This window comes from Sarcophilus harrisii, chromosome 5 (assembly GCF_902635505.1).
Source record: "Sarcophilus harrisii chromosome 5, mSarHar1.11, whole genome shotgun sequence".
Lineage (NCBI taxonomy): Eukaryota > Metazoa > Chordata > Mammalia > Dasyuromorphia > Dasyuridae > Sarcophilus > Sarcophilus harrisii.
This window is the reverse complement of record NC_045430.1, coordinates 8,810,612-8,824,071: the sequence shown is the minus strand read 5'-3', so window position 1 is coordinate 8,824,071 and position 13,460 is coordinate 8,810,612. Positions and strand designations below refer to the sequence as shown.

The window sequence follows — 13,460 nt, the reverse complement described above, 5'->3', positions numbered from 1 at the left end:
TCATCTGCTCTCTGGGCTGTCCATGTACTTTCTTACTTTTCTTCCCAGTTCTCCTAGTCGAGGCTAAAATGTTGGCTGCATTTTGAAACAAGTGGGCTGTTGTGGTTCTAATTTAGCAAGGCAGTGTGACATTCTTTCACACCCCTTTTTCTATTTCTCCTCTTTGGTTCCAACCCTGGGCCAAATTAGACTGCTTCTTCATTTGCCTCCTCTTTAATTACAATCAACAGTCCAACTGGTTGAAAATGAGATAGGAAGTTTAGGACTGTCTGAAAGTTACTGAAAAGGTAACGACAGTAGACTGTGGCGTCTGCAGCAGGAAAGGGGGAGGGAGCCGCCCCAGAGCACTGAAGGCTCACTCTTTCTGAGCAGCTTTGATTTCAAAGGGGCCTCCAGGCACAATGGCACTCCATGTCATCTGCATTGGAATCCCTGCCCCCACCCTCTCTGTGGACTCCCCTGGGTGCCAGTCTGGTGTCGGAATGAGGCTTGGGGAATGAAGCCCAGCTCTCCACTTACTGCCCACCTGACTGTGAGTCATTTCTCTTTGTGGGTCTGAGTTTCCTCTTATATAAAAGGATGGAGTTGAATGAGGGGGCTGCTGAGCACCTTCATCCCTAAATCCCATCATGTGTCTTCATGCACATTCTTCCTTTCTTGGTCACACTGGGTTCCATTGATCTTTAGTTCCCCTTCAGGACCCAGGACAGTTCCATGTTCCCAGTTGGGAGGGGCCCTTGAGAACAGTTTATTGAATGAATGAAATGAGTGTGGCCTTTACCCTAACCTGGCTCTGTGGCCAGCTTTGCTTTTGCTCTCTGGATCTGAGTCTGGGCTGTATCTTGCCTGGGTGTCCCCCAGCAATTCATTTAAGACTTAGTTCCCCCACTTGTAAAAAAGAAATAAAAAGAACATCTCCTTACCAAGGTTGTTAGGAGGGTCAAATGAGATAGGACTTGTAAGGCTTTTGCAACTTTGAAGGGCAACATAAATGCTAGTTATTATTATTTCAAGGAACTATGACTTTATCAGCATGGGACTGCATGTTTTAGCAGACCATCTTTGCAGAGGATCCCGCCCTCAAATCCATAGCCCCATAACTCATCTTCTCAGGCTGAGCCCTGTGAGTAGCTCTGGTCCACAAAGGGATTTGTGCTTGAAGCCTTCCCAGCTTGACATGGTCCGCCATAGTTTGGGTTCCACTGGCAGAGCTATTTCAGACCTTTTAGAATTGCCCAACCAGGAGACACAAGTTTCTGTAATGACCAAAGAGGTGTGTTTTCACATGGGGCTAGATCTTTAGGACCATATGCTATAAAGGATTGGAACCCAGCTGGCTTGTGCCTCCAATATTTGGGTAATGTGCCAAATATGAAACCTCAGAGATGGAAGGGTCCCCAGAGGGCACCTGCTCCATGCCCTCTGTGACTCAAATCCCTTGGAGAAGGAGGTGGCAGAAGCGCTCCAGTGACTCTGCCAAGGAAACCCAATATGGGGTTGTGACTGGCAGGCTCAAACCATAGCAGGGTCCCTCAGAGGAGTGGGGAGCCATGGGCTTCATACTGAGCCTCTGACTCCACACCCTGAGAGCTCTCCATGGGTTCACAGAGAGGGAAAGGATTTGGCCCGCTCCCGGCAGTCTCTGTGTTCTAGTATTGATCCTGAACAGTCCACCAGACATAGGAGAAAGCTCTTGGGGAGATTCCCAAGTTGTATGGACACTTAGGAGGGGACAGAGATGCTGTTGGGAAGTCGTACCCAGGACCATTGTCTTCTGAAGCCCGGTGCTGTAGCCTGTGGCTCTGTCCCACATTCCATCCAATATTTGGGATTTTTAGGCTGAGGTTGTGGTCAATAAATCAAGGCCCTCTTATTCCCAACCCAGGCTGCTCTTTTCTGATAAGACCACATAAATAATAGAATTATTAAAACAAAACAAAATAAAACATGTTTTCATTTAATGTACGCATCAGGAAAAATAGGGTTGTGCTTGGGCTTAGGCTCCTGGCACAATAGCTGAGTCTCAAGAGTTTTCTTTAGAAGTGAGTCTAGTCTAAAGGTGTTTTTCTTCTTTTTTTCCATAAAAAAGTAATGAGAATTCTTTGCAGAGGTAGGGAGCTGTGGTGGCTGAATTTTCAGCATGTCAGGCTAGTGAACCGGAGCAGAGATTCAAACCAAGACAAGCTAAATCAATCCACTAATTGTTTAAAAGACCTACTATGTGCCAGATGCTGGGAGTACAAAGACAAAACCAAAAAATGAACCAGTGCCTGCCCTCAAGGAGCTTACACTCTACTGGGAGGAATACAGTCCAAAATGGCATGCTGAAGGAATGTCAAGGGAGCGGACCCTGGGTGTCCATCCAAGGATGAGGCTGCTCATCATAAGATCATAGATCTAGGGCTGAAGGGAAGCTCAGAAGGCATCTGTCCCAAGAGGACAGTTACAGAGAGGCAGGATTTGAATCCAGACCTTTGGACTCCAGACTTTCTTTATGGTCTGGAGCCCTGGGTCAGGTCAGACCATAGGGTAGACACAGAACTGAGACTGGGTTCATGGTCCATGCCCTCTGAGTGGTTGTCCTCCAAATATACATAGGGACACAATGTTCAATAATAAAGTCCCTTGCAGGATCTCCTGCTGAAGTGGAATCACCCTCAGTTAGCCAGGGCTCTTCTGAGCTGCTCCGGCTGCTTATACCCACAGACAACAAACCTTCTGGTAGCCCCCTCCTCATCTCCCAGCCTCCCACCTACAAAAATCTGTAGTGGCCAGATTCCGACCTATCCCTACTTGTCGCAAAGAAAGGATTTGTCAGGACCAGCAGGAGGAAGGACAGGTGGTCTTCCTCCCACTACTCCCCCGTCCCTACCCTCCTCAGCTGTCCCCACTCTCTTCCTGCACTCTCCCAGGTTAGAGAGACTGACAGACATGGGTGATAGAGAGTGGTCCAGAGCAGGGGAGCGGGTGCCCGGAGGGGCCTGTCCTGGGGATGGGTAGCATCTCAGCAGGGCGGAGAGCACTGTGAGCCCTGGAACAATCCATGTTAAGGCAGGGTGCTGACAGAGAACCAGACTTTGTTCAAATGTTTAGTACAAGCCACAAACTACCATTTTCTGGAGTCCTCTGCTTCTAGTAATAGTACCTAGGAGCCTTCATACTTTTACCCTTTTCTCTGAGAAAATAAACGTTCTGAAAGTTTACTGAGTTTTATGATAGCTATGCTGGCAAGGGAATGCCCTAGGCTCCTTGTGAGACTCTGGGGTGAGGAAAGAGAATAGCATTGTGGCCTAAAGGTGTGTGTGTGGTGGGGAGTGGGGAGCTGCCTGGACACTTCTTAGGGCATTTAAGTTAGGCTGACAAATTTATTCACCAGCCTTTGGAGTCAATTCCAGATAGCTGTACAGATAGCAAAGGTATCAATTAATGATAGAATGTCAGGGCTGTGACAGAACCTAGAACAGAGATGTCAGAGAGGGGAGGAAGCTTAGAACATGGAGTATTAGTACTGGGAGGGAACTTCGAACATGAAGAGTTAGAGTTGGAAAGTAGATTAGAACATGGAGTATTGGACTTGGGAGGAAGCTTAGAACATGAAATGTCAGAGCTGGGAGGGAGCTTAGAACATGCAGTTGTCAGAGCTTAGAACACAGAGTGTTAGAACTGGGAGGGAGTTTAGAACATGAAGTGTTAGAGTTGGAAGGGAGATTAGACCATGGAGGGTCAGTGCTGGGAGAGAACTTAGAACATGGAGTTATCAGAGCTAGGAGGGATCAAGTTGTTCTCCATTTTACAAATAAGTGAATGAGGGAAAGACTAAATGACTAAATGCATGAAAAAGCATTTATTAAGTACCTACTTTGTGCAAAGCACTCTGCTAGGCATTGGAGGGATAAAAATAGAACAAACTAAGCAGCCTCTGATTTGGGGGATGATTGATGAGGAAAGGAGAGATCCAGAGAAAGGAAAGTTAAGTGTTTGCTGCATTGAATGGTTTGTCTCTCTGAGCTAGTGAGGGGCAAAGCTGAAATCTGAATTCAGGCCTCCTGGGTCAATCATGTCCAGGGTCTTCTTGCTGCTCCATTCCATGTAATCCAGAAGAAGGTGGACAGCTGGCCCCTTGTGCTTCTAGAGGGAACCTGGATATGAATGATGGAAGACTGCCTTCTCATAAGCAAGTGCCTCCCTCCTCCTCCTCTGAAGACCATGAATTAATTCTGAATGTATCTTGTAGATATTTCTATATGTCTGTGTGTGTTTCCCATGATAGAATGCATATCTCCAGAGAGCAGAGACTGTTTCATTCACCTGGTACACAGTAGGTGCTTAGTCAATACTCGCCTGAGTGCTAGCAGCTGTTTGTTCATAAGCTCACAGACAAGAGTGGCAAGAGACCTAAGAAATCTCCTAATCCAGAGTCCTCATTTAACAGTTGAACAAACGGAGGCTCAAGGACGATGCTTTGTTTAAGGCTACATGGGTTCTGAGGGGCAGAGCTGGAACCCAGCCTGGGTCCTGTGACTTTGGACCTAGTATTCTTGTTAGTCTGCATCTCATCAGGCCAGGGAGAGATGCTGCACTAACAGGAGATCACCCATCTCTTGCCCAGATGCTGCTGCCTTGAGGTCCCTCACTGGCCATCATGGGAACTGGGAAGGATGTGGCCAGAGGGTCTTGTGGTTTAGGTCTGAGGTTTTCCATGAAAATAGACTTTTCCTTTTTTCTTTTTCTAAAGAAGAAGGAAGATTGGCAATTTGCCTTGAGAATTTCATAGAAATCATTCTATTCTGTTAGAATAATACTGGGAAATCAGATGCTCTAGAAACTCTGGTTTTGAATGGAGTAGAATGCAGAAAAATTCAATGGTAGAAAATGAGATAAGAAGCCTGGTGGGCGTCCTTGAGATCTCCTCTCCTGTCTGTCCTCCAAATTTGGGGAAACCAGAGGGAAGGATTCTTACTGAATACTTCCTAGAGGAATTCAGAGGTGGGGGGAATGTGAGTCCGTCAGAATCCCTTTCTCTTATTTTACAGACCAGAAAATAGAGACCCAGAGAGGGGACGCACTGTGCCCACGATCGCACTGGTTCATCACAGACAAAGAGAAGGGACCTCAGAGGCTAACTACTCCAAGCCCCTATTTTTGTTCCTTTTGGTTGTTTGAATGTTACAGCTGTATCTAACTCTTTGTGCCCCATTTGGGGTTTTCTTGGCAAAGAAACGAGAAAAGTTGGCTATTTCCTTCTCCAGGTCATTTTACAGATGAGGGAACTGAAGCAGTCAGGGTGAAGTGACCTGTCCAGAATCACACCTACTGAGTGTCTGGGGCTGGATTTGAACTCAGGTTTTCTTGATTCCAGGCCCAGGATCCCAGCTCTCCTTTTTTTTGCAGAAGGGTCAGGAAGCTCAAGAGACTTCCCTTTATGATGGCTTTCTTGTGTTTAATTTGGAACTTGAACCCAAACCCATTTGTTTGTTTACAAGAGCTCGGATTCTGTTCATTGTCTGAGAGGGGGTTGTGGTATTAGGGGTTTGGGCTGTGGAAGTTCTCACTCTAACCTGGGATCTTCTCCACAGAAAGGACTCAGAAATTATCCATGAAGTGAATGAACTACTCTGGTTTTTAATTTTATCTCACAAGTATATTTGATGAAATAATGAACCCACAGAATCAAATGCTGAGATTTGGGGGAGAGATTTCCCATACAAAAAGTCCCAGAGCATCTTGGGAGCTAACAACTTGGCCTGGCCTTGTGACTGGAGGCCTGGACATGACGTCTAGAACCTCTGAGTTCACATCCTGCCTTTGACACTTAATCCGAGATCTGGGTCCAAGAGGCTTGCTTACCCTTGTGAGCACAAGGAGCTCAATAAAATTGATCGATCAAAATGATCAACTAATAATACAATCTGTCAGCCCCAGGCCTCCAGTAGTGGAGTCACAGAGCATGGGAGTCACCTACAGTAAGTGACCAGAGTGCAGGACAAGTAGGTAGAAGGCCTTTCTTTCTGCTTTCTGCTCCATCAGCTGACTAACCTTTCTTGCTTCTGGACTCTTAGCCTAGATGCACACTTCCTTACTTTGTTGTTTTCTTCTTGAGTGTCAGCTACAAAGTCAGGGGACTCAACTGGCCCAGGAGTCCTTAATTGGGGGCCTTAGGTTCAAAGGGCCTGTGAATGTGGATGGGAAAAATTGTGAATTCATTTCAAAATAATTGGTTTTATTTATAATTTCTTATATTTTATACATTTAAAAACATGATTCTGAGGAGTTCATGGACTTCACCAGACTAGCTACAAAGGGATTCGTGACTTAGAAAAAAGTTAAGAACCCCTAGACTAGATGGTCTCTAAAGTCTCTCCCAGCTCTGACCTTTCCTGTTCTAAGCTCCCTCCCAGCTTTGACGTTCTCCGTTCCAAATTCTCTCCCAGCTCTGACACCCATTCTAAGCTCCCTCCAAGCTCTGTCGTCCCTTGTTCTGCCTCTCTCTCATAGAGACAAAGCCAGTCCAACCTTCCTCTGTACCTCCTTCAGATAGTGACCTGAAGTTTACTTTTCACAGATATGACACTACTCAAAAAGGGTATGTTACTTACCAAGAATTTTTGAGTCGATTGGGAATCGAGTACTCACCTTCTATCCATCGGCCGTATGCAATAGAGCACTTCAACTTCATGGGCCACTTCACGAAGCCTGAACAGATCATGGAAGAGACTAAGGAGCTGCAGCAGTACATGGAGATGAACAAGCCCTTTAAGTGAGTGTATGGCCCATGAATGAATGGGGCAAGAGCCCCAGGGGGGTCTGGCTGCATCCTCTCAGTCATCTCCAAACACATTTGTGCTTGGAGATGACTGAGAGGCCATGACCTTAGACTTAGAGATGACTTAGAGGCCTCAGATTTCGGCCATGACCTGTACCCCTTTTTGTCTTCTTCCCTCCCCTGGCATATCACATTCTTCCCTTCTCTCTGTTTTCGGTAATCTAGTTTCCCCCAGGGCAATAGTCTTCTTTCTGGGTCCAATCTCTTCCAAAGTCATCTAAAACTGTTCACTGCCTCAGTTCCCTCTGCTGTCAGATTGGGGAGAGCTGGATTTGGAGACCATTTCAGACTTGGACTCTATTACCCTGTTGGCTTTCATTGGTCTTCGTTCTTAACAGTCTAAGTCAAACTCATCAGTTCCTCCCCCCACCCCCTTTAGGAGATTATGACATCATCTTTTCTGATTACTCTTTCTTTTACTCTCTGCTCTAAACAGAGAGCTCTCGAGTAATTTCACAAATGTTTTCTTTGACAAAGGAGGACAGGAAAGGAGGATTATATGTGAAACTAAGAATGTCTACTTCAGACAGTTTGTTTGGGAAATGGATGTTAAATTTACCATCATAATTCAAACCTGTGTATCTACATTCCCCTCAGCTTTTCTTCTGTGTCTTTAGCAATATTTCATTGATATTTTCTTTTTCTTGTCTATCCCTGCCTCATTTTCCTTCATAACTTTCCTTATAAGAAAATAGAATCCTCTCTTAGAACAAATGTTTCTACTACTACTACTACTACTACTACTACTACTACTACTAATGACAGCACACTCTTATCTAGCACTTTACAAATATTATCTCATTTGAGCCTTACAATAACCCTAGCAGGGAACTTCTGCTATCCTCTCCAGTTTACAGATGACTAAAATGAATCACACAGAGATCGAGTCACTTGCCCAGGCTCCCACAGCTAGTAAAAATCTGAGACTGGATTGGAATTCAGATCTTCCTGAGCGCTGGCCTGCTGCTCTCTCCTCACCGAGGTACCCTTAAAGCAAAACAGATCCATACATTGAACTGGCTGCTCTTTTTCTTCCAGACTACCCAGGCCCCACCCAGAGGTGGAAGGAAGGTTTATCCTCAATCTAGCATCAATTTCCTTAGTGTTAATTTCTGAGAAGAGTTTTTTATCATTCCCATTATACAGATAAGAACTCTGAGGGTGAGAAGCTTCTGTGCTTGTGGTGGGAGAGGCATTCTTCCTGAGAGTTCATTAACTCTTTCAGCTGCCATAGCACTGCCATCTTAAATGCCCAGGTGTTTGCCATGGCCATGTCTTTCTCGTTCTGGGGGATTTTACCTTTGTTCCCTGTGCTTCAGGAATTTATATATCAAAGTGTTCAAAAGAAAGGTGGATACAATAGACCTCTGAGAGCAGGTCCTAAGAAAACCTATCCCCAAAGACACCTGCTCTGGGACCCTGCCCCTTAGCCGACTGAACAGACTCCCTGCAGAGGCAGAGGGTGTAAGCTCTTTCTCCGTTAGGGGACCGTTGGGGATGACCATTGGGCCAGGGGGCGGGCCAGACGTATGAAGCACCTTCTGGCTTTCAAGCTTCTGTGGCTCTTGGGAGAGCATCGAGGGGAGAAAGCTGGCTCAGGATCTAGATGGCTGAGACTCTGTACCCAGCCATAGGCTGAAGGCCTCCTGCTGGGAGGAACAAGCTTGAGTTCTTACTCCTGCCTTTGCCTCTTCTGTGGCCACCTGTGAACACTGAGGCTACAGAGGTAAGTGGCCAGTATTTGCCATTGGGCCCCAATTTCCTGCCCCTCGAGGGGCTCATTTGGCCACTGGGGTCCTGTCTCTCTGGACCACCTTCCCACTGGCCTCAGGGGTTTGGCGCCTGGCTCCTGGGTTTCCTTGGCACTCTGTTCTTTGCTTATATCTTCTTTGGTGCCTTCCAAGGGCCTAATGATGACCTCAGCACTTGGGGATGGAGTGGTAGACTGGGCCCGGGCTCAACTGCCTCAGACTGTGGGACAGTAGGCAAGTCATTCTGTCTCATTCCATCATCTATAAAATGGGGGGATAATAGCACCCATCTCCCGGGAAGATTGTGACAATAAAGGGGAGGTAAAATGGGCAAAGCAAAACACTTTTCTAATCCTAACACCTTCTATAAATGCCAGCCATGATGATGATGACGATGATGATGATTCTTCAGCGTCTGATCCTGTTTCATCAGGCCTTTAGTTGTGAGCTCTTCCATCTCCACCTGATCTCTGCCACCTTGGCTCATTTATACCCCAATCTGGAGCCCTGAAAATTCTCTCTCAATGGCACCTCCTGCCTCTCCCAGAATCCCAGCTTTATTCTATTGGGGAAGGAAGGGACCTCAGAGGCTTAGATTCAGCCTATTTAGCTGTGTCTGCTCATGGTTAGGTCACATTTGGGGGACTGGGTCTTGTTTTAGAAATGAAATTTTAAAAATTTCAAAATCTGGAGCACTCCCTCCCCTCAAAAATGTCACAGAATGGGAGAGAAACTAGCTTCTCCAGAATCAGCCAAATTTGGGGGTTTTGTAGGCTAGAGAAAATTTGGGGAGGGGGAGATGTGATCACTGTGCTCAGCCATCAGAGGGTCTGTCTGCCTCCCACCAAAATGACTTCATATTGACTCTCTAGTTTATATGTGCTTATCTGTGTATATGCTGTCCCTCACCTCCCAACATCAACTGAGTCAAGAGTGCTGGATTTAGAATCAGAAAAATCCCGAGTTCAAATTATGCTTTACACCCTTTCCGGCAGGGTGGCCCCAGGCAAGTTGCTTAACCTGTATCTGCCTCAGTTTCCCCAATTGTAAGATGGGGGGACTGGCTCTTCTGCCTCTGGGCTTCCTCTCACTTCCAAAGCTTTGTTTCAAAGATTCTCATTACCAATCAATTAACAAGCATTAGATGCTACGTGCAAAGCGCTACTCTAGGACAGACACTATTTTTCTTAATAAATGCTAGAAGGAAGGAATAGGAGGCAGTGAGCTGTGTGCCACTGAAACCGGCCAAGCAGATCACAGCCTTCCTGATGCAGAGTTGGAGAGGGCTGCAGAGTGCCCTGAGACCCTCCTCAGTTTACAGACGGGGAAAACGAGGCTGTGACAGATGCAGCAATTTATGGGCTTGTGCTTTCTCAGGACATGCCAGACCTGGACCCCTCCCAGTCCTGGGGTGATCTGAACTCCGGTGTTCAAAGAGAGCCCCCTGATGTTTGTCACAAATGGGAGATTCTTGCCGCTGTGACTTTTTCCTGACTTAAAACTTCTCACTCGCTTGCTCTGCGTACACATTTCCTTCTGCAAGAGGAATAATTACTGCCTAGAAACCATGGCTTCGTCCAGGAAACGTTGAATGCCTCAATTTTCTAAAAATATGTATCTCAGAATTGTTTTGATTTTCTGCCGTCATTTGCTTTCATTTTGAAGGATTAAGTGGAAGATAATAGTAGTGGTGAAGAGAGAGCTTTGTGCAGCCTGAGATGGAATATACCTGGAGCACACACACCTGTAAAGGGCTTCTTTTGGGAGTGTGGGTGCCCCCCAGAACCAACAGCCCCCAGGAGACTATAGCACTAGAATCATTGCAGTATCTTATTTAGGCCAGCATGTGGAAGTAGGGGCCAGGGACATTCATCTATTTGTTTTCCTCAATTTTAATTTTTAATTCAGAACTTCTACACAAAAGGTCATTTCTATACTCATGGCAGAACACAAAAAGGGGATTTTTTAAAGAGATCATGAATCTCCATTTCATTCCCCTGACTTTCAAAAAAACAAGTATATAATTTTACACATAACTTTGAAAACTACTGCTTGCTTCTGCATCTCTGAATGTCCTTTTTCTCATCTCCCTCTTCATTTTTTGGCATTTCTGTTGCTTACCTCTCCTCTCCCTTCTCTACCCCCAATCAAAAATGAGACAAAGAAACAAAGTCAAGCAAAACTCATCCCCAAAGTGGCCATGTACAGAGCTCTGTGACTATACACCTGGCTCAGGTCTATCACTTCTTGTTGGGTTGGCGGTAGGGCTGGAAAGGAAGGGCAGTCTACTCCATAGACCTTCCTTCATATACATGACTAGTTATGGCACAACTAAGACAACAGTCTTCGTTTTCTCCAATGAATTTTCTTTACAATGCTGCTCTTCTTGTATCAAGGCTTCCCTTGGCTCTGCCCACTTACCTTGACATCAGGTCATAGTGCCCAGTATTCTCTGAAATCAACTCTTTTTAATAGAAAAAAATATATCCCATGCTCATTTATTGGTTCATTTTGAAGTCATATTGATGGTTACATGTTCATATTGAAGTCATATTGATAAAGTCTTAGCTGCATGTGCTTTCTCTCTCCACATCTCGACTGAAAGCAGCAGGAAGACAGATCTTTTTCATTTTTGCCTTCCTTCCCTCCATACCCAGTGTTTCATGTTTTAAATGTAGTTAGTGCTCAACAAATACTGATTTAATTGTTTCTTTTATTATCCCACTCCCCTCATTACTTCTCCTCTATTGAATGATTTTTTAAAAATGAAAACACAAAGTTCATAATATACTATAGTCCAGCAACAAATCCCCATATTGGCCATGACCAAAAGTGTGTATCTCTTTCAGTTGATTCTGTCTCTCTTATGAGGTCAGTGTTGTGTTTCATCTTTTGGTCTTGTGGGTCAGAATTCATTCCAAGGTGTTTTCCTCTTATTAATATTGATATTATAGAAATTGTTCTCCTTGTCTTGTTCTTTTGCTCTGTGTCACTTCATAAAAGTCTTCCCAGGTTTCTCTGAAACCATTCATCATTTATTATGGTATAACAAGATTCTCTTATCTTTATATACCACAGCTCGTTTAGTTGTTACCCAAGAGAAGGAGTAAGGGTCTTCCTCTCTCCCCCCTTCCCCAATAGTTTTGAATTTTGTGTTAACGATAAATAGAGCTGCCATGGGAGTTCTTTTCCTCTTGTTTTGATTTTTTTGAGTATAGACCTACAAGTGGTATCATTGGGTTAAGAAGCATTCACATTTTGATAACTTTTTGGGCATAGTTGTAAATTGTTCTAAAGAATGGCTAAACCAATTTATAATTCTAAAGTCCCTCTGACATTTTTCATTTTCCTCTTGTTATTTTTGTTAATCTGATGTGTGTGAGGTAGAACCTCAGAGTTGCTGATTTTGCTGACGCTAATCAGAATTTGCTGATATGAATGATTTTGAAATTTTTTATATGATTGCTGATAGCTTGAATTCCTTCCTTTGAAAATTACCTATTCATATTCTTTGAGCATTTATAAATTGGGGAATTGCTCTTAATCTTATACATTTGAATCGATTCCTTACCTATCTCGGTAATGAGACTTTTATTAAAGAAATTTGCTACAAAGATATTCCCCCAACTACTTATATTCCTTCTAACTTAAACTATATTAGATTTGTTTGTGCAAAACCTTTAAAATTTTATATAATAATAGCTAACACACTAACACACTAACACACTATATGCTAATCACTTTACAATCACTTGATTTTCACAATAATTCTAGGAGAGAGGTGCTGTTATTATCTCCTATCTTATGAGAAACTGAGGCAAAACAGGGTTAAGTGATTTGCTAGTCACTCAGGGTCATACAGCTAGTAAGTTTCCGAGGCTGGATCTGACATCAGATCTGGTGCTCTATTCATGGTGTCACCTAATTAAGGTTATTCATTTTGTCTTGTGATCCTTTCTATTGCTTCTTTTTTTAGTCAAGAACTCTTCCTCAACTTAGAGGTTTAATTTATTTATATGACTATGTATCCATTTGGAATTTATCTTGTGTGAGGTGTTGGTCTAAATCCATTTTCTGCCAACCTGCTCTCCATATTCCCAGAATTTTTTCCTCAAATAGAGTCCTTTCCCTAGTTACTAGGGTTTAGCAAACATTATGCTAATGGTGTGTACTTAATCTGTCACAGTGAACAACCTCTCTATTTTAAAATCAGCACCAAAGCACTTTATGGTTACTGCTTCTTAATACAACACAGACTCCTTTCCTTCTCATTAAAAATTATTATCCTTGATATTTTCAACTTTTTATTCCTTCAAATGTATTTTTCATTATTTTTTTTCTAGATCTATACACTATTACTTTAGTGGATTGATTGGTATAGCTCTGAATAAATTAATTTAGGATAATATTCTTGTTTTTATTATACTAGCTCGACCTACTCCTGAACAATTAATGTTTCTCCAATTACTTAGTTCTGTCTTTATTTCCTCAGAGGGTGTTTTATACTTGAATTTATACAGTTCCTGGATAAACATTTTGGTAGATAACCCTCCCAAATATTTTATACCTTCTGCAGTTAATTTGAAATGGAAGTTTTTTTCCCCCTAGTTTTTCTTGCTGAGTTTTTCCAATTGCCAATATTCAGGAAGGCTTATGATTTATGTGGAAATTGTTTCTGGCCATTTCTTATGGTGCAATGATATTCCATTGATGGCTGCTAGGGTGCACCATAGTGCACAGAGCACTGGACATGGAGTCTGGCTTCAGACCCCTAAGTAGCAGTGTGACCCTGAACAAGTCACTTCACCCTTTCTGCCTCAGTTTCCTCATCTGTAAAATGAGCTGGAGAAGGAAATGGCCAAGCACTCCAATATTTTGGCCAAGAA

The 13,460-nt window shown here is 43.8% G+C and overlaps 1 protein-coding gene across 1 annotated transcript in view; it reads left to right on the top strand.

The window, feature by feature from the left end:
- Positions 1 to 13,460, top strand: part of EFCAB6 (EF-hand calcium binding domain 6) — a 165,367-nt gene that overhangs the window by 110,985 nt on the left and 40,922 nt on the right. The window contains exon 21 of the mRNA XM_031938646.1: positions 6,563 to 6,757. Within this exon, the coding sequence (XP_031794506.1) occupies positions 6,563 to 6,757 (195 nt within the window). The remainder of the gene's footprint in view (positions 1 to 6,562; positions 6,758 to 13,460) is intronic.